We start from the raw sequence: 22924 nt of genomic DNA, 5'->3' as shown, positions 1-22924 counted from the left end.
GACATAAGCCTCTCCCAATCCACACCACTGAGCCCGGCCTACGGCTTTCCTCATCCACTTCTTGCCGGCCACCGTTCGGAGGTCATCGCACCACCTAGCCAGGAGGCGTCCCACGTTACGTCTCCAATCGAGAACCCGTCTGCTCCAGCGATCGTCAGCTTGCTGACTCTGAGCTATGTCGATGTACCATCTAATATACCATTTCATAATATATTTGCAGAAGTGAAATCTTATTAAGCAACATTGTCATTTGAAACTCGATGAAAGAGAAATTACACTCGCAAAAGTGCCATCAAAGGGAAAAAACTAGTATATCTATAGGATTTAAGATTTGAGATAATGAAATTGAATAATTCCGAATATTTCAGTTCTACGTCGTGTGAATAATAGTTGTTTTTTGTCTAATGATTTTGCGCGGTGTGTAGTGATTAAGTGCAACTTGAGCAATCACGATTGATACCCCGGGGAGCATTTCGTACCAGCACCATACTCCCATAGATAACTTTTTTTTTTAACTAGGCTGATAGCCTTGATAGGCTATATCAGCGTCGCCTTAACTAGTAGGTGAGCTCACGGGGCTCAAACCTGATGACGTTGCTAACACGAACCCTAGCAAGAGCCGTGCTTCGCAGAATCTACCACCGGATCGGAAACGCGACCCACTGAGAAGAGCCGGCGAGAAACTCAGTGGACTGTGTCTGAAGGTTAATTTACTTGTCGCCCGTTTGGGGCGACGTCGACTGCTATCCATTCTGTCCGCAGGATCGGGAATGTAGTTACCGGCGACCACGATGAGAGGGTTCTCATATCGTGCCGCTTTATCGAAGTGGCATAGATACCGCGCGAGGCCCTTCACTATAAGATATTGGTATCTTAAACACTGCTTTAAGATCTTTGGGGTGACGACAAAGGAAAGATCTTCCACCTAGCTGGTGAAATTGCTAGGTAGACCGAAGGTCCAATATGTTTTTTTTTTCTTGTAGGAAGGATTACTGGTATTCCAAAGGCCTTTCCAGTTTTACCAGGGCAGGTAGTCGACCACGGGCTCAGCAAGGGATGCAAAATTTTGTGTTCGAAACTTGTATATATGCAAGCTTATTTTGAAAATTTTGCTAGCGAGATTAAAGCCTCTGTCAAATATCTTGTGTACTATGATAGCTACCCGCTACAGATCCTCATCACTGAAGATTTTACTAACCTAATTTCGTGAGATGGATTGAGGTTATCCAAAAATGAAATCTTACGATCAAAAAATATTCACATTGAGGCTTACTACTGAAAGATGGAAATACCAAGGGCATTTAAATTAGTCTGGTAGCAGCAGGTGGCCAGTTTGAATTAAAACATCTTTCTTCAATCCTCTCTGATGCTATATATTTACAGTTCTATTTTGGTTATTAAAATCAGACAGTGTACCTATAATATTGAGACTATCACATAATAAATGACTACTTAATAATGTTTACTAGTGATCCCGCAGTAGTCGAAATTCGACTATAATTAACTGAAATTATAAGTTTCAACATTATTATGGTCCTATTGTTACAGATTTCGCCAAGACTACACTATAGACAAATATAAATATACTAACCTATTCTCAATTTGACGACAGACTTTAAGCAATAACAAAAGTTTGACAATAAATATGTGTGTGTGTCAAATACATGGTAGTGAGTGTAATGTTTTCTTTATTGATTTAATGTATCTTTTATGCATTATTTTAAAAAAATATTAGCATTGTGCACTTCTTCTATATATTCTCTATAAGTGTGGAAAATTTCATACTCCTCCATCGGCGCAATTTTCGTAAAAAGGGATGCAAAGTTTTTGTTTCACGTATTAATATATAGATTACATTAATTCACGATACCTGAATGCCTCAACCCCTCAATTAGATATGGTTCTTTATCGGTGAGCTCCATGTACAGTATGGTGGTGTCACCCTTCCCAGCCAAAAACAGCATATTGGTGTCAGCATCAAACAGTGGCATCAGTACTCCGGTGGAACAATCAAGCTCCAATGTTTTCTGAGGTTGAGAGAAATTACGGATGTCACGTATTATAATCTGTCTGAGGCGAGCTGAGTCGAAACCTGAAAATTTAAACTTACTTTATTATGTGAAAGTTCATTTTTTTTAGTTTTTTGGAAATAATAGCATTTTTTAGCATGGAAATAATAATTATTAATTTAATTAAATTCTCGATGTTTTTTTTAATAATTAATTATTAATAAATTATTTTTAATTTATTATTATTTGGAATTAATTAATATTTGGAAACAATGAAATTTTGTGTGTTTTAAGATTTTGGCCCGTGAGGGTGGGTGACATAGCTTAGTTTGATAGGTAATATGACCATAATTACGTGGTAGATGTCTATAGGCTCCAGTAACCACTTAACACCAGGTGGGCTGTAAGCTCGTCCATTGATCTAAGCCATAAATAAAAAATGTTAATGTGACTGAGAGCTCCACTTCAAAGTAAAAAACGAAAAAATTAACCAGTAGTCAATATTCGATCCTGATCTCCCAACCACACGATCCTGCTATCCTTGATGTTCTGATGGCTATTGGCCACATCCAGAATGGGCGCGGCGGCCCTCGGATCTAATATCCTCACTTTCTTGTCTTTGCATGATGTTGCTAGTAGCTTGCCGTCTTTCTTCCAAGATGTTGACTGAATAACTTCAGAATGATCCCTGTTTACTGCAAAAATAAGTAATCATCAGGTTATCTCAGACTTTCCTAATTATCTGCTCCAAACTATTTTTTTGAACTTCATTCTAAGGATTTTACATATATGCTTTCATTAAACTGATTTATTTTCCAAAATAATTTCTGCTTCTTTAAATATGTCACAATTTTCGTGATTCACTGAAAAAGTCACACTGCAGAAGTTGCAGAAATTACAGAAATAATATAAAGTTGGTCAAACTCACCAAACGCCTCCTTCTGCTGAGTTAAGTCCCACAGAGACAACTCATGCCCTGATGCAACATGAATCAGGCCATCAGCAACTGGATGAAAGCCGACATTCTCAACTCTTCGTTGCTTCTGTGAGAGAGAGCACTCCGGAGTCGACAGAGACTCTTTAAGTCCTTCAGGGGGTATGTGCCAAACTTTTACCTATGAATGATTTGCCTTTTGTTAATTAGTGTCGGTATTACCGCTTAATCATTTTATCAGTGACAGGATGTCCAATACTTCTTAGATCCTAGTTACGCTAAGCACCCATGGCCAAAAGATAAGATATCAGGTCTACTCAATCAAGGGATTCAACTATAGCGTTGGTTAGAGTTCAACTACCCAAAACAAGTTACAATTGTTCTAAGAAATTACATACATAGCTAAAAGAGGATCGCTCTTGAAACCTGAAAGAGCACTTTACTTGTCTCAAAAAGATAGGACGATGGTACCTTCACATGCACAATTGCATTACACCCTTACAATGGTATTTATTTATACACTTTAGATGTGCTTTGATTTTACTCTTTCATATTAGAAGTTGTTACTGATCTCAAATAGGCACTTGCTTAGAAAAATTGGTTCCTGCCTCCACAATCATAATTGCATCATTTGATACAAATCCACTTCAAATCTTATCCTTTAGGCCATAACAGCTTACCAATTAATAAAACAAATTTTAGCTCTAGATTTTTTAGAACAGTTGCTACATGTGAGTGCATGGAATGATATTTACTTATTCTTGATTGTATCCATCAATGGCAATCCTACTGTTTAAACCAAAAAAACAACAATTGTTCCAATCAACAGAAAGACCAACAAGAAAGAATGTCTTAAAACCTACCGACATTTATTGACTTAGGGAATAAAACTGAGATTATTATATTATCATCATACAATTAAACAATGCATAACATAATATGATTCATTCTATTTCCTATCAACAAACAAACAACACTGACAATTCATTTAACCAAATATAGTTAAAACAGATAAGATAATTTATGAAAGTAAAGCTCACAGGGCACTTAATTTATTTCATTACTGATTTAGACGCATTACAGTTGATATAATTTCTATCGTGAAGTTTAATGGAATCTACTACACATTTCAAATAACAGAATTACGCCAGCAACTTTTGCACCTGTGTTCTCATTATAGATATTATTTCAGAGACAAACAAAAATAAAAGTATGCAAATACATACCAAAAAATATTACAAAAAAATTTACATATAAATAAATGTGTAAAAACAAACACAAAACTGTAGCATTAACTTGTGTTTGTGTGTTCGTTTTTATTTCAAAAGTGTTAAAGGTAAAAAGCTGTACTTGTTCTACTAGTCTTTTTCCCATAATACAAGAGTAAATCTTAGCAAGGGTCCTTCTCTAATATCAAACATAACTTTATTAGTTGACTGTTAAGTAATCATGTGTTACACAAAAATTATTAAACATGCACAGTAAAAAATTTCCTGAACATGTTAATAGGCATAGATAAACAGAGATATGTATAACCCCATTCGTCTCAGGCAGGTCATTGACACCCAAGTATATGATACGTAACATCAAATCCCAACCAGTGCAGTAATATACCAAGAATGGTCAAAAGCCATGTGGTTCATGGAGTTGAACTCCAATTGCTAATAAAAAATAACTCATAGAATGATTTTGTAAAATTGAGATTCTTTTTTTTTAAATCAAAGTTTCCTTTCAATGCATCTTCACATTCTCTTTTGAGATGTTATAAAAAAACAATTTCACAGATATCATTAGCTGAAACATTGCTTTGGAAAGGCGAGTCTTTTTGCTCTGTTAATCAAACAGGTCACTACTAATTTATGTTTTGTTAAATAAAAACTAACATCTCACAATCACTGAGTGCTAAAAACATTGCTAAATCTAACTGCACATTTAGTGGTGCAAAATTATACCCACATATATTATTAAAAAAATTGTTAAGATACATATTTGTCTATAGAACTTCTTTGAACTGACAAATAGATTTAAATGATTTCTTTAAAGAAACAGTTTAAGATTAACCTAAGGAATTTTATTCTAAGAAAATAAAATATGTTTATTTTTGTTTAGGATGTTTTTTCATTTTTCATATACTTAATATAAAAAAGTGCCCCAAGGCATACTTCCATACTAAGCATAGTCAGCAAGCCTTTATAGGCCGCTCCATTAAAGATTATCATAAAGGAAGATAGTTTATCCATTTTATTTTTGAAAATTTTATAGAAAAGAATTCCTAAAGAGATATTTAGTAGCTGGACATGTCTAGTTTAATAATTTTGCTGTATTGTACGGAACACAATGTAAGCCAATATTGTTGATAAAATTAGAAACATTTTCTGAAACTAAAAGTAATCTTATAATACAAAAATTTCATGCACTCACCAAAGAATCCTGAGATCCGGTCAGCAATAATCCATCGTGGAACGGAGAAAACTCCATATCGGTTATGGTATCAGAATGGGCGTGGAGTAGAGGCATTGTTTTGCTTTTCCTGCCACAGTCGTCCAGAGGCAAAACAGCCATGGTTGATCCAACATGCTCCCAGTTGAAGGCCATAAAGGCAGCAGATGCACAAATGTTGTTCCCATAAGTCTGGTATGAACCTACGCATACATCACGAATGCAAGCTTCGGGCTTGGGCACGATAGGCGCCGCATTTTTATACTTTGATGCTTTAAATCTCCACGCCATGATTGTTCACTTATTTAGTTTAAAATAATCAGTCTTTCGAATTTGGAATGTTGTAGTTCTGTAAATGTAGAATATTTTTAATTTTTACGTTCGGTTTATAAGTAATAGGAATATTAACTGAACATATACCTAAAAATGTTATGTACGCTATGTTGACGGACTATTTTATTAGAACTATTTTTCTTGAAAACAAACAAGTTTCTTTGTCTTAAATAATTTAAACTAATAATTATGTAGTTACTATAATATATTTTACTATAATAACATACTTATTGAGCTATACATTTATTAATAATATGAATAAACCTATTTATGAACACAGATTTTAAATCAAAATAATATCAAACACCTTTTGTTTTGAATAACTGGGCCGGCAGTGACACCGGAAACGGATAAAATATATTAATAAACAAACTGATCTGGCATTTTTTTTTCTATCAACATAGATAAATTTATCTAAGTACTTGTAACTTATTATCAATTACTTACCTTGTCAAGCATTAATTACGTAGATATTCAATTTCTTGAGACACTCCCCCTAAACGTCGGCCATTTCAAAGCGACATTGGGGTGGCAATCGATCAATAAATCGTGGAAACGTCATCTAACAAATTAGTCGATTGCAAGTTTTGATGAAAATGAATCGTTAAAAATCAACTAATCTAGTATATTACATCATGGAGATGGAGAACAATCTTACAAGATAGACTGATGCAGTGGGGGAGTCACGACCCTCAGTAATGAGAAGAACGATGCAAGGAGGGGGAGGAGTCGGAAGAGTATATTACAATCTGTTAATTTATTTTGTGAACGTAATTACATAAAAAATATTCGTGTCAATTTTTTCCCTGTATTATGCTTGATTGGTAATTAGCAATAATTGTACCTCAGCTAATTAAGTGAAAATACAAAAGAATATAAAAAGTACTTTTCATTGTTTATACATACATATTATGAAACAGTACTATAATTATTGACTATAGTAACCCAAACGCCTGCTGCGTCGGCAGCCGCGTCTGATCGCGCGCCGCGACCAATGTATGCTTCAGTTGTTGCGGGACGAAAAGGCGCGCGCGCGGCTTTCTAAAAGGAAACCCCTCGGTCGCTACTCTTTGAGTCGCACCGGGAGCCGACAACGAGAACTCCTGATTGGTCGCGGCGCGTGATTAGACGCGGCTGCCAACGCGGCAGGCGTTTGAGTTGCTATATAACGTATAATATGTTAAAAAAACTAGTAAATAGCACTAACACTGACGACCTACAGCTGTACTCGCAGGCTACTGTGGACTGTGTGTCTGAAGCGGTTCGCAGAGTGAATGGGGATCTAGAGGCTATATGCGCTTGGTCTGGTAGGTTTGGTTTGACGGTCAAACCCACCAAATGTCAGGCGATCATTATTGGTAGTCTTCGTCTGTTGGGACGATTAGATTTTAGCTCACTCCCACCCGTAACTGATAATGGAGCAATTATACCTCTGAGCCCATCAGTCAAAAACCTTGGACTGTATATGGATTCTAGACTTGACTGGGCGGTACAGGTGTTGAACGTTAGTCGGAAGGTTACTGGATCTCTGCGTGTTCTTTATCGCTTCAAGCACTTTCTCCCTTTCAAGATAAAGTTGATGATTGTTCAAGCTTTAATCTTGCCCATAATTGACTATGGCGATGTATATTATCTTGACCTGAATGCAGACTTAATGTTAGGATGATCACTGATCGCCTAACTTTCAAAATAAAGGTTCGCCAACTTTTTCTGGAGAAACTTAAAAACTTAACAATTTGACTCGCATGTAGTGTGTTCTGTTCAATACACTATTTTCTTGTACTATATATGTGTATGTTGTTATATTTTTATGTTGTGTTTAAGTGTGTATATGAATATGTATGTGAATATATGAGTATATAATAGAGATTATACATAGATATATGTGTAAATTTTATATTATTATCATGATATAAAATTTTGTACGTTGTTTATGTGATTATATATATTTATATATATACCGTGTATGTGTTTGTATATTGTATAATGTAGTTTGGTTATTTTTACATTAAGTTATGCACCTACCACAGGATTCTCTACACCACCCTTGGTTGACTGGCAGAAAATGCCTCAGGCATGAAGTCCGCCATTGTACTTCTGTGCATTAAGTTAAATAAATAAATAAATTGATCCGCTGTGTGCGTAATATACTTCGTTATTTAAAGTAGTGATTTAATTATATCAAATAAAACTAATTATTAGAAAAGAGAAATTTAATTTGTCTTCAATGTACCATAAATAAAATCCTGTTAACTTCTCATCGGTCACTCCACCAAACTAAAACCCATAATTTAATAGTAAATTTGTGTAAGTAATAGTAAATGGAAGATCTCTGTGCAAAAGAGAAAGAAGTGGAATTTCGTGCTTCCGGATCTTTCAGCAATTCAGGGTCCCTTCGTGTTCAAATCAACGAAACCGTAAAAGAACTTCATGTATAGCAATAGATCACAAAAGGCTGATGCCGATAACATACTGTCTCTTCTCAGACCTCGTTAGAAGTACGAAATGCAATACGCTCGGAAAACACCGTAAAAATAGTTCATACCAAACATTTATGCTACATTAAAATGCCCGTATACATACAATACAAATCAAATCAAATCAAATCAAAAAAGTTTTATTCAACATAAATGAAAGTACATACTTGTTGAACGTCAAAAGAATTACCGCCAATTCACAAGAATTAGCCTCCGTCCTGAGAAGAATTGGCAAGAAACTCAGCGGGCATGTTTTTTTTTTTTTTTTTAATATTTTTTTAAAAGTACATATCTAAGGGATGTAGATAAGCGCAGCGGTCTCTACGCATAGCTCTGCTCCGTTGGGGAATAATACAGTATTAAAATAGAAATGACAGGGCCATCTCAAGTTCCTCAAAGCCCTCCTCAGATATATGATATAAAACACACAGACATCCAAAGTATAACCGTAAGATGAAGATCACCGGTAACACGGGTGGGTACATTCTGTTCAAAGGAAAATTAAAGTGGCTGGTACATAAGCGCCTCGGCTGAAAAATGAGAGTAGTACTTAACAAAAGTAATTGTAGATTGCAGAGCACAAGTCGTTATGAAGCAATGCTTTGCTTTATTGAGAGCTCCTTCCATTTTAGAAGCCATTTTGACTTTTGCTACTGACTCCAATACCTACTGAACTACACTCGAAACATCGACCACAACATTACCGATATTCTCGCAAGGACACGCCTTGGAATTCGTGCGCCATGACATGCAGGTCCTTCCTCGTAATGTGCACCATGAAAACTTTCCGGTTCTTCAATAATTAAATTTTTATCTTTCAAAAGCTAGAAACTAAATCAATAAATCAAGAAAACTAATAGTCAAAAGTGATCATTTATTGCGAGTATTACATTATTATAATTCTTTGGTAAGAATCAATTTTTCTAATATTAAAAACAAAATGTCTAAGCATTTCAGATCCAATATAAATCTCAATTGCAATACCAATTAATTTATCGAATTAAAATTTTATATCACTAAAAACTATATTTATTCCGCAGTTTCAACTATGTTTTCGTTTTATGTAATCAGTAAAAACGGAAAATAAACTATTAATTATTTTCTTTTAAACACAAAATTTTAGTATTTGTTATTGTATCACAATAATGAAAACATGTATATGTATTATTAATGTACAGTAAAAAATTAGTTTAAAAATTCGTATTGTCACACAAAATAAAATTACAAAATTCAACGAAAATATATCAACTTTACTAAATATAAAATTTACAATAATAAAACATTTCCCCATTTCACACACTATTTTTAAGTAAGACTGACGAAATGTCAAAAAGTAAATAAAAGTTTAACGGTAAAAACAAAAACATTTTTCAGACGTTAATCTAGACCCATTATTTCCAATTGATGATAACAAATAAAACTTATAACACCAGCTCAATAGTGTAATTGCATTAATTATTATTTTGTATTCCTATTTCACGTGGCAACAAAATAAATTATAAAATATTAACAATCTTATATAAAAAATAATCTCAGTACGAGAGAATATAATCGGAATCTTAGCACATTACAGAACAGCGAACCTTCTATTAAGTACCGATGTAAAAATAATGAGAACCAACAGGATATGTCAACTTTTTCTACTGCTCCCGATGGACGAGCTCACGGCCACTTGACATTAAGTGAGCATCACAAGGTTCATGTACGTAGCTTGAGACATGAAGCCAAATCTCAAATGTATTATAATAATGCATGTCCCTTTGAACAAAACCGAGGCTACACGAATGGGCAGTTGGGTACAACTACGTTGTAATCTCAGGATACGCCAAAAAACACACAACTTTTATTAATTGCTATGTTCTTTATTAGTAGAGTCATAGGACTGCCACAAAAATGAAAAAGATATTTATATTTAAATTTTCACTATCATTCTTGTTTCATAAACTTCCATTCTAAAACCGTCTTTAATCTGTACAGCCTAACATTAACTGTTTACTAGCTAGTGATGCTATATAAAAGAATAAATGTATACAACTGACAATACAAAACACTGAAAATAAATTACATCTTTATAATGACATTAAACCACTTCTAATCCCTGCAGACAGTTCAATTCTTCCTGAATGATCACGAACAACATAATTATTATCATTAAGTTTTTTTTTGTTAATTTAGTTTATTTTTCACAAACGTTTTTTATTCTAAGAAATCTATCACAAAAAATACCAACACTTCATATATGAAACTTAACTAAATCAAAAAGTTACCTTCTGTGTTAGTATTTAAAAAAAAGAACCAAATATCAATAAATTTTATCTACAAGTCGTCTAAAATACTATACGATGAGATGGCTTACTTAATTATTAACATTATTATTAACGACCAAAATATGAAACATCTAGGTATTTCATTTAATGCATTGTCACAATATCAAGACTGGGAACGAATTTTAAGTAATTTAAATTAAGTAGGAGCTTTTCACATCGTCACGAATATATTTATTAAGATGATGATGGTCTTTTATTTATACTAAATCAAAGCGTTAAAAGCAGAATATCACACTACCTACCATTTTCTTTATTAAATTTCCACGAGTCTTAAAGCAATCTTAATTCAAGTCAAATCACATAATAAAACTCTAAAAAGTAAAACAACTATAATACCACAAAATACAAAAAGTTAAAGCATTTTAAACGCCATGCGCACATTTCATGTTTCAAGGGCAATTCCAGTCAGCATACAATAACACATTAATCAATTAACAATGATAAGATTTTTTTTTTGCTTCCAATGAAGATCTTATGTCGGTATTAACGCGATTTGAATGTCCAACACTACACTATGAAGCAGTGGAACTAGTTTTTCGATATTTCATTATAATATAAAACATTTCAAAGCAAATTAACAACCACACTTTTGATTCCAATGAAAGTTTTCTAACACGCACTGTTTGAGAAACAAAATACAAGATAACTAGTCATAGACATGTATGAGATCCTCAGATTAAAACAAGTTACTATTCAGTTGTAAGTAATTACGTCGTACATGTTAAGGATGCACCGTAATCGGAATTTATCTTATGAAAACTGCAATCCTCTCAGGTACATACCTACTTTTACGAAATAGTAATTAATAGTTGAAACTGCAAAAATGAATGAGGAACATATAACGTCACAATATACTTGTTTCACCGTGCGTTAATCTCTTTAATCGTAATAAATTACCTATTATTCTAAATCGGCGTATGTACATGCTCAATTATAGGTATGAATATACCTATTATTTGGTCTCATTCAACCTATGAGTAACATTGATATGCCTTAACCCTAATGCTAAAAATTGACAAAATCGATTATATTCTTGATAATTAATCGACTAAAGTATGTTTTATTTCGTTTAGAAACTCATGCACGATGAAGACTACATATTGTATTTGACCAAAAACATTATTTGATTACATAATTTTAATTCTGATCAGTGTTTCCACGATGAGGGGAAATTCCCCTTTTTCTCCCCATAGGGTCCATATGGGGAGAAAAAAGGGGGAAGACATTAAAAGGGGATATTGAGCGAAATAAACCTAGCTTAAAATATTGCGGTAAATTTTGGAACTATTTTTTATGGACTCTACCGTGAACTAGCGTTACTACCTGGGGCTAAAAGTAAAAACTAGAGCAGAAACATTTTTGAGGAGGACAAAAGTCCTGAAAGGGTAAATTTTAATTGAGGTGTGGGGAAAGAAAATCATTAAAGTGGAAACACTGATTCTGATATTGTGACAAAGACAATATTTAAAAATATTTAAAAAAAAGCTTTAAAGCGAATGGAATGACATAGGTAATTAATTTAAGAAAGGCTTTGATGTGGCATTTTTGTAAATAAATGTATTTAAATGTACAAAAATATACAAAAACAACAACTTAGACTATAATTAATAGGAGTGGGTAATATCGGTTTTGCCGCGTATCGAATCGTATCTATATATCGAGGATCAATATCGGATATTGAATCTATATATTTTCTGAATCTATATATTGATGGATGCTAGTAGATTTTCTCGATTCATGATATTTGAGATTTGAAACGATAAGCTGATATAATATCGTAGTAGATATAGATTTAAGTCAACGTTATACGGTTGGTTTTCTGATATCAATTTATAATATGATCTTAAAGTAATAAAAATAACATGAAAATAAAAATATCAAAAAAACTTTCCTTCATGCTTTTACCAGGCTTAGGACTGGCTACATTATTTTCAGTTTTTAGTATTTTGTGTCTTAATTTAAAATTACAAAATATACCAAAAGAGTGTAGATTTCAAAAGTTTAATACAAACACAAGAAATAAACTCAATTATTTGGATTCAACTAAAAATAGAAAAATGTGTACTTTAAAAATCAAACACAAAACACTTTTAAGTATTTATAAACACTTGTCCAAAAATTCTAGTTCAAGGTCAAAGCGCGTGAAATTAAATTCAACGATGCAAATAGGCTATACTGTATTCAAGTTAGGGTCGAAAGTTGAAACTTCTTTCCTTAATTGTATCCTGCTGATACGCTAAGAATAATCTACAGACATATGGACTTGAATATAAGGTTTACAATTGTATGGATAATGCCTGTTTCTGTTTCATTCATCACATGATATCCCTATCGTGCGCTCACTCACTCTGGCCGATTCGATACGAACCAAACGAATATAGATATTGAATCTATATACGATTTATATCACCCACTCCTAATAATTAAAGTTAATTTATTTATAAAAATTAACTAAACTTAAATTAAAATGTAGGTACGCTTGTAACAACTGGTCAAGAAAGGCAATTATAATTAAGTGTTAAAAATTCTAAAAATAAATAAATAGATGAGCAACAAAAACAACCCTGTTAAAACAATAAATTCGTTTATGTTTGGAATTCTTATTTTAAATGACGACGCTTGTAGCTGAAAGTAAGTATTGTACTTTTTGACGAAGCACGTTGCTGATAACTCTATTTCTGTAATCTGACGAAGCATGTTGCGGAAATGTACTTTTAGGTTAGGAATATTATGTTCTTTTTTTTACTTTCAATGTGTGCATACTATGTTCTGTAGCCGGGTGCATATTGTGCATCGGGCAAGTTTGGCTCTATTGCCCATTGTCTTTAGAACGGTATCAAGAAGATATATTTAATTCAGTTTTGGGGTTGGGTGCAAAATGTATGACCAATGAATCCAGTAATATATAACATACATCTGAATAAAGATGTACAAACAAAATGCCCATTCAACAACTCTATCTTGAAATTAGATTAAAACGTAACAATTTTGTGCATTAAATAGAATTAAGTTTGTAAGGCACAAAAATAATAATAATAATAATAATCCAATCCAATCCAATCCAATCCCTCTACTTTTATTATGCACATTTCTGTGATGTGACTGCGACTAATCCTACACGTACTTAAATAAGTTTTTTTTTCTTTCTCCTAAATTATAATCAGTTCTAGATTAAAAAGAGATTTAATTTCAATAGATCGACTTTAAAAGAATAGCGACAGTTGTGATAACTGTGGACTTCGTCACCCACTTATCATCAAATGTGTCGTGAAAACTTTCCTACTATTAATGAGAGAGACGTACCGACGACCCATCTGATGCTAAGTAGCACAATCTAGTCTACCGCTAAATACTCTTCAAAGTGCGTATGTCGGGGGTGCCATTTACAAAAACACCACATCATTAAGTCTAATGATATCGGCGTTCATTAAGAACGCAGACAACAGGAACCATCGCCGACCGACGTCGTCTTACCATTGATGGGACCGAGGCTGCCGTCATACTTCGGTAGCTCCTTGCATTTTGCTTGCTGTGAAATAAAATTTCTAGTTATTTATTGTGGCTACATAGTATAAAACAAAGTCGCTTTCCCTGTCCCTATTACTGGTGGTAGGACCACTTGTGAGTCCGCACGGGTAGGTACCACCGCCCTGCCTATTTCTGCCGTGAAGCAGTAATGCGTTTCGGTTTGAAGGGTGGGGTAGCCGTTGTAACTATATTGAGATCTTAGAACTTATTACTCAAGGTGCGTAGCGCATTTACATTGTAGATGTCTGTGGGTTCCAGTAACCACTTAACACCAGATCGGCTGTGAGCTCGTCCACACACCTAGGCAATAAAAAAAAATCCTTATGTATGCTTAAATCTTTAAAACTACGCAACGGATTTTGATGCGGGTTTTTTAATAGATAGAGTGATTGAAGAGGAAGGTTTATATGTATAATAACATCCATTAAATAGTGGAGAAATACTGTTATCAATAATAAATTACAGTTCCCTAAGCGCAGCGAGGGCGGGTCGCTAGTGTAATATATTTTGTACACACAGGTGTTTGAAGAAACACGACAATAAGGATACAGAGTACAAGGGCACTACTTATTTCATGTTGAAATCTCTTCCAGTAGGCCCGCAGAAGTTGAAGAATTAGGAACACAAACCTAGTACATACAGTAAACATTAGATATAATATAATTACATATAATACATACATATGTTATACATACATTGCATATAATAATATATACAAACTAGCTGTACCCGTCCGCTTCGCTGGGCATTTAAAATTAACATTATTATTTATTGTCATTATTATTAGGGAGTCCAACACTCATATAAATATTAGCCTATCCATTAAGTACATTTATTTTCGATATGGATATCAAGTTTCAAGTCAATCGGATGCATGGTTCCGTACTTCTAACGGAACATCCGTAAAAACCACTGTAGATTTATATAATAGATTACAAGATACAAAACAATATATATGTCGCAGGCAATTTGTATGATTCCGCCGTTTACAAACGGCGTCGTCATTACAAAAACGCTCGCCGTTATGTAAAATGCCGAAGGCAAAATGATAACTCGTTCAATTGTTATAATTTCGACATTGGTTGTAGTTTTAGGGTGACCATAATAAAATGCAGTTTGTAATAATCAGACTTTATTTCCGCAATCAAGTACTAATGAAGATTTCGAGTAAGACTAAATTATATGCTTTGATTCTCTTGAAGTACTTGCCTAGTTAACATATTTAAATAACAATACAACATTTAAATGACAATAATAAAACTTGTAAGGATAATATGACACTTTCAAATAAAAACAAACAGGTCATATGTAAAATCATATTTTGTAGTCTGAAGTATTCATCATTCTTAGAAGAGATTTCCCTAAATTAGTAAATGAAGATTATTTAAAAAATAAACGTTTCTTGATTTATTTTTAAATAAAAAGTCACAAAAGTAACAATAAAAATGTATATTACTTATTTGCGCATGTCCCATTTCATGACTAAAAAACACCAAGGCATTATAATATTTAAGTTACAAAGCAGATAAATTGACATAACGATACGAATAAATCGATCGGCTTTCTCTCAATAATAAATCTATCCTTCATTTGATACTGAATTTTGTCTCGACCACCATGTCCGCAACCTCTATGAATCTCTAACAATACATCGTAATATTCTTCCAACGGTATTACACGAATGGTTGGACTGCCAAGGCTATTCCTTTTTAAAATAAGGTAGTCCAATTCATTGATGCTTATAACGTCGTATTTTTTTGACCTGCAGGAGTCCTCCGGGAACCAGATTCTGTGGCCACCTTAGTATTCTTTAGGTGCCGGATAACCTCAAAAAATTTACTATTTTTCCAAAGCTTTTTTACAGCTTCCGTTTGAGAATTGTATAATTTTTTTAATGCACTATTATATAAACCTTTAAAATCAGAATTATTTTCTAAAATGTCTTCTCCACACGAAATATTTGCAGTTTTCAGTTATTTTTTGAGACACAAAATGACGCCATTGTTATTGTTTTGATCAAGAGTGGCGCACGTGGTAAAAAAATGAACTAAATACTTCAATTTGCCGCGGCATTATGAAAACGGCGTTTGAATTGTCGATGTTATGTTGTGGGCATATTATAAAGTGACACGGCAATATACATTTTACCTTCGGCATTTTACATAACGGCGAGCATTTTTATAATGACGACGCCGTTTGTAAACGGCGGAATCATACAAATTGCCTGCGACATATATACATACAAATACACACACATATACATATACATAAAATGTCTACTATCATGACGCATACACACTGACCCATATTAGGATTTAACAATGTGCCCAACATACAAGACTTCAGCGGCTAAAAAGTTAATGAAGGTATGTACGTAATAAAATTACCGATCTCTATAAAACACGCGAAACGTTAACGTGCTAAACAAGCATTTATCATGACTTATTCAAGACATTCGTTCGACTGAAAAATCGTGTAGGCGATAACGATTTCTAGAATCGGAAACACGCGAAGCTGCGACGGAATTTTTATTAATTTATCATGCTTCTGTATTATGCGTGTCACGAATCTGAACAGATATAGATTCCAGACTGAACATATTATCGTCTTCTCGCATTAAAACTGTAGAATCTCAAAACTTACTAAATTTTACGGGAGAGTGTTTTAAAGATTTTTCTTTGCAACATTTATTTTTTAGTTTTTATCAGTTACATGTATTTTAAAGTAAGTTAAAATTATGTATTAATTTTGTTAATAGTAGTTAAAATATAAGTAAACTAAAAAAAAAACTAAAACTAAACTACGCTCTTTTGACAGTATTTATGAGAAAACTACTGGTTATACCAAATGATTCCGCATATTAACTCAATTTTGAATATTTTTGGAAATTGTACACTTTTAATGCGAGATTCATACCATAGTGTTTAGTCATCAGAAATGTTAAGTGCTTTCTGCATTCCTTAGATTTAATTTTTCATTTCTAAGCACATAATATATATTCACGACCTCGTCGCTATTTTTTTTATTGCTTAGACGGGTGAACGTGCTTACAGCCCACCTGGTGTTAAATGGTCAATGGAGCTCATAGACATCTACAACGTAGATGCGGCACCTACCTTGAGATACAAGTTCTAAGGTCTCAGTATAGTTACAATGGCTACCCCACCCTTCAAATCGAAATGCTTTAGTGCTTCACGGCAAAAATAGGTGAGGTGGTGGTACCTACCCGTGCGGACTCACACGAGGTCCTGCCAGCAGTAATTACTCAAATTATAATTTTGCGAGTTTGATTTTTATTACACGATGTTATTCCTTCACCATGGAAGTCAATCGTGAACATTTGTTGAGTACGTATTTCATTAGAAAAATTGGTACCCGCCTGCGGAATTCGAACACCGGTGCATCGCTGAAGCCTATTAGTAGTGACACTTATCGTTAAATAGCTCGCGAAATTAAAAAAGTTGAGTTTGTCAAGTTAAATTTACTGTTTGTCATTTTTAATTATTATTTTCATAATTCTCTCGCAGGTCTGCTGGAAGAGATTTCTTAAAGAAATAAGCAGTGCCTTTGTACATAATTTTCCTATTACTCTGTACTATGTCTTCTTTTTTGTGTGTACATAAATAAATAAATAAATTAAAAAATATTTAAGATTACCTCCATAAGTTCCACTGCAATTTCCATAAATAATCTTTCAACATTCTCTGCTTCCTTGGCTGATGTCTCTAAGAAGTACATGCCGTGACGCTGGGCAAAATCTTCGCCAATGTGCTTGGGGATCTCTCTGTCTTCTCTGTCTGTTTTATTACCTGTAATGTAAATAATCTAAAATTAATTACTAGGTAGTAGTAGTAGCAGTAGTAGTAGCAGTAGTAGTAGCAGTAGTAGTAGCTGTAGTAGTAGTGATAGGACCTCTTGGGAGTCCGCACGGGTAGGTACCACCACCCCGCCTATTTCCGCCGTGAAGCAGTAATGCGTTTCAGTTCAAAGGGTGGGGTAGCCATTGTAACTATACTGAGACCTTAGAACTTATGTCTCGAGGTGGGTGGCGCATTTGCATTGTAGATGTCTATGGGCTCCAGTAACCACTTAATATCAGGTGGGCTGTGAACTCGTTCATCCATCTGAGCAATAAAAAAAGAAAAAAAGAATCATAATGTTCAAAAAAAGGAAGCTAAATCAACATAAAATTTGACTGTTCATTTTAAAATAAAGTTTCAAACCACCTTAAATACAACACTAAATACAATTATTTAAGAAACATATGTAAATAGTGAAAAGTGAAACAATTGTGCAACAATAAACTAAAATTCACTTCTTCAAACGTAACAATCTCAAATACCTCAATATTATGTAACTGATGCATTGTTTTTGTTAACTACATTCTCAGTGTAAATTATGTAAAGGTAACATTTTGTTTCACTACATTGTACTTCTATGTGAATATAAAACTAAAACAATAAAATTACATTTGTTATTTTAGTTAATGTATTCTATTGTTCACAATACATACTTCTTAAGGAATAAGTGGCTAACTAAGATCGGAAACGCGACCCACTGAGAAGATCCAGTGAGAAACTTAGTGGGCTGTGTCTGTGGGTTAATTCGCTCGTCGAGCCCTTCGTCGCAAGCGACGGGTTCGACGAGGAAACAACATTAAGATTCTTATTAATCAGTTAAATTTAATCAAAAATTTCATGAATAATAAATAGGTATATACTCTTTTTTGGGTTTTGGAAAATTCCATTCTGTGCTAGTCTAGAAACATTTGTTTATTATATATCTATTTTATTATTTACAAATAGCTGCACAGCAAAGTTTTATCTTCAATAGAAAATGTATTCGAATTTCCTAAAGAAAAGTGAAGATCTTCTAATTTGTTAGTATCATATAGTACACAATAGGTTTGCATGATTTAGTTTCGAAATTTTAAAAGGACCCCTGTAGGTATGGGTAATTTTCAAGATTTCTCGAAATTATTATTAGTACCATTAAGGTTTTTGACAGATTTCTTCTATTCAGGTGTAACTACCACATCAATTTGTTCAATCTTAGTGCATCCCCATTGTCACCACTCCTCATCCTTTAGTACTTCACTAATTTTACCAGAAATAACAATGGTGTTAGGCGCCATCAACTTCCATTGTGGTAAAACTAAATCATTGATTTTCAATAAATTTTCAAAAGCATTTTATTATTAGGAGAGTGATAAGTTTAAATATAAGCATAATATTGTTTACTATTATGCCATTATTTTGTTGCCCCAAATAATTTAAATTACATATTAGTTTGAATCTAAATTGAACTCACCAACTAATATCCTTAGCACTTTGTTATTCGCATACTCTTCAATCTCCCTTAGCCAGTCAGGTAAACAATCAAATGTAGGTTGACAAGATATGTCATAAACAAGTATCAATGCATGAGCTGAACGATAGTAGCTTTGTGTTATTGATCGGAATCTCTCTTGACCTGCTGTGTCCCATATTTGAAGCTGAAATTTTTTAATGATTAAATTTGCTAGTGTATTCTCATTTACAACATAACTAAGATAAGTACTATAACAGTATGAACTTCATATCAATATACATTTTTTTATGTGAATTCAATAGCTCCTGTAGTTCCACAGGCAATTGATTGGGAATAGCAGTCATTCAAAATTGTCAATAAAATATCCACATTTGTAGTAGTCTTTTCAGAACCAGTTTGATAATCTTAGGAAATGAAAAAAAAAACAGACAGGTTTTTATAATACAGTCAAAATCTGTTATAACGACATCGAAGGGACTGCTCATATTCAGTCGTAAAAACCGATAGTCGTAACAACCGGTGATGCTTAATGTGTATCGTGCAAGTACAAACAAATCGATAGGGAATTATTGAAAAATATATTTACATAATACGCAATTTTTCTTCAATATTAATTTGTTTTCTTTTTCTTTGTGACATTTTGAAAGTTTCACGAATAACTCCACAAAGTTTTGGTGCGTCTTGTGTATAGATAAGTAACAAACTAACTGAAGAGATATGAAGAAGCGGACTTTGACTACCGCATGCACGTGTTTTGTTTCTAAGAATTAGAAAAGACCCTACACTAAACTAAATCCTATTGTTTTCTTTCCTGATTTTAAAAGCCATTGAAGACAAATGTGGATACCTATTCAAATTGTTTACAATACAGCTTAGCCGGTCGTTCTAACAGATCTAATTCTCCGAAATATTGGTTAAATGTGGTCGTTTTATGAGGTATGTCGTTATTACCAATGTCGTAGAAAGCAATATTTTTAATAAGGCGGTCATATGGCATTCAGCCGGGACCTTTGTTCTTGGTTATTATAACCGGCATGTTGTATTAAACGATGTCGCAGTAAACGGTTTTGACTGTATTTAACAAATAATGTTGTCTGCTTTCTAACATTCTAGAATAACACACACACACACACACACACACACACAACATTGCTTATTTGAGAGGACCAAGAAATTCATCAAAGAACAGAATCCAACATTATCTAAGCTAGATTATCTGCCTTTAAAAGTTGTCACTATGCAATATAATTAAGACTTCAACGAAAAGTATTCTAAAAGTAATAGATCCTCAAAGAAGATATCATTCACACTGCAATGTTTGTGAGCACAAACAGTGGCTTATTACCAGTGTTTCAATAGATGGCTAGAGACCATATTTATTATAAATTCTAATAATGCACATTATTAATGCGCCTCATTTCAGTATTTTTTTTGGTTTCCCACAAACTTCAAACCTGGTCATGAAAGAAGTGTTTCAATGGATTTTCTAAAACTAAGAGTTAAATCTATTGAAATGTGATTTATCGAATGTACAATTTGACTTAACTAACTTAATGTTCGCTACGAACAGGTGTCAATTATTACCATTAGCATTGACCATATAGGGTCAATGCCAATTTAAACACCCATCTACGTGTTGCATTAATATACCATGTAGGTCGACAATACACAAATCGGCTAATTAACATGTATGATGCAATATTTTACAAAAATATACGTACGGCTCACCTTCACTTTCTCACCATCAACTTCCACAGTTTTAATCATGAAATCCACTCCTATGGTAGCACCTTGACCCGGCGGAAATAAACCCTGTGTGAACCGACGCACCAAACAAGTCTTTCCAACACCTGCGTTACCGACGAGCACCACTTTAAATAGAAACTTGTAATCTTCCATCTCGATCACCGAATATCATCGAAAGACACAATTTTTTTATTTTAGTCAGTTACGCTCAGTTGAATCGTACTTTTTACGTTACAACAAGATTTGAAAAGATATTGTATCTTAAACGATTACATTACGATCATACGCTCATTACAGATTAGATAGGCAACTTAAAATGATATGCCTGGAAAAGGAAAATCTAATAATTTTATCCAAAACAACAGAATGGAACTAGACTTTTTCTTTCTTTTCTTTATTTTTGGCTCCGGCACGGCTTGTGCATTAGCCAGTGTCAAGTAATAAGATTTCTATAATTCACCGTTTAATTAAGTACAGTTGATGAATAATAATAATATTAATAAGATTTTCGTGGCCTAAAGGAAGTCCGTCCGGTAAATTCGTATCTAGCGATGCAACGGGGTTCGAATCCCGCAGGTGGGTACCAATTTTTCGAATGAAATACGTACTTAACAAATGTTCACGTCGGGCAGCCGTTGTAACTATACTGAGACCTTAGAACTTATATCTCAAGGTGGGTGGCGCATTTACGTTGTGGATGTCTATGGGCTCCAGTAACCACTTAACACCAGGTGGGCTGTGAGCTCGTCCACCCATCTAAGCAATAAAAAATATATACAACATGTAACATAATTAACGCACACCCTGAAAGTAATTTGTTCAGAATCGGAATCTGGATCGATTTTGATTGTTTTTTATGTACCAAATTTTTTTTCTAAAATTTAGTTAAAACTATGTAAATTACAGTCACCCTACACAGCTAATTAAACAATTCATAGAAACGAAAATGGAACGTAAGTCAAGGGAATTAAGACTTTTTAAAATGAAATATCTAATTAGTAAAAAAAAATATTATTTAATTAAATAAATCTGATACTTATTTCAAGGCTAATAGTCTATTACAAAATAAAATACCTACGCACACAATACCAACAGCGACCGCCGGCACACAGCAACACTACAATACATAAAAGAAAACCACGTAATACAAAAATAATTACTATCCCTTTCTTTCGTCGGCTTAATATTCTTACAATAAACGGCAGGCTAATCCCGATGCGACGCGGTTGCGTCGGCGGTGATCAAAGAAAAATCTAAACAACGAAGTCAACAAAATATTTTTGACAAGTCAGTCACGGCGCGTCCACCTTATCGATAAGAGGTCAAGTGATAGTGCAAATAAAATATCTCCCGTATTTCGCTGTGATAGTGCAAATAAAATATCTCCCGTATTTCGCTGTCTTTTCGGTCAGTGACCTCCTAGATCAGCTGATTTGACGCCTCTCGACTTTTTTTTGTGGGGGCGAATTAAATCGCTAGTTTATAACACACAGACAATAAGTGCCGAAGAACTAAAGAATAAGATAATAACCGCCTTTGATAAAGTGAAAAGTGACATTGCAGTATTATCTAAAATAAAACAACAAATACGAAAACGGTCATTAAAGTGCATTGAACAAGGGGCGCGGCGAGTAGGTGTCTGTGTGTGCGTGCGCAGCGGAGTGTGAATCGGTGACCATTTTATTTCCACGAAATTGGAATAACTAATTTCACAAATAATCAATGTTAACGCACATATAAATAATATTTGGTGTATGCATAGCGTTTATACTATTAAAGTCTAATTGGGGTGTTTGAGGGTGTGCGTTAAATATGTTACAT

The 22924-nt window shown here is 33.7% G+C and overlaps 2 protein-coding genes across 3 annotated transcripts in view; both read right to left on the bottom strand.

Annotated features, from left to right (window-relative positions):
* The window catches only part of pod1 (coronin), a 30615-nt gene extending 24329 nt beyond the window's left edge, over positions 1-6286 (bottom strand). For both annotated transcript variants that reach the window (XM_089739516.1, XM_089739517.1), the window contains exons 1-5: positions 6163-6286; positions 5365-5731; positions 2938-3124; positions 2501-2704; positions 1871-2092 (exon numbers count right to left, since the gene is read on the bottom strand). In XM_089739516.1, coding sequence (XP_089595642.1) covers positions 1871-2092; positions 2501-2704; positions 2938-3124; positions 5365-5673 — 922 coding nt within the window. In that variant the 5' untranslated portion in view covers positions 5674-5731; positions 6163-6286. The remainder of the gene's footprint in view (positions 1-1870; positions 2093-2500; positions 2705-2937; positions 3125-5364; positions 5732-6162) is intronic.
* A 2760-nt stretch (positions 6287-9046) lies between these two features.
* On the bottom strand, positions 9047-21500 carry LOC114241619 (ras-related protein Rab-30). The gene is made up of 4 exons (XM_028172483.2): positions 21086-21500; positions 19358-19541; positions 17705-17856; positions 9047-14048 (listed from the first exon to the last, which is right to left on the bottom strand). The coding sequence occupies exons 1-4, from the start codon at positions 21254-21256 to the stop codon at positions 13947-13949; spliced, it is 609 nt and encodes a 202-aa protein (XP_028028284.1). The 5' UTR covers positions 21257-21500; the 3' UTR covers positions 9047-13946.
* Positions 21501-22924: the final 1424 nt, after the last annotated feature.

Source organism: Bombyx mandarina, chromosome A1 (genome assembly GCF_030267445.1).
Source record: "Bombyx mandarina strain Sakado chromosome A1, ASM3026744v2".
Taxonomy (NCBI): Eukaryota; Metazoa; Arthropoda; class Insecta; order Lepidoptera; family Bombycidae; genus Bombyx; species Bombyx mandarina.
This window is presented reverse-complemented; position numbering and strand designations above follow the sequence as displayed.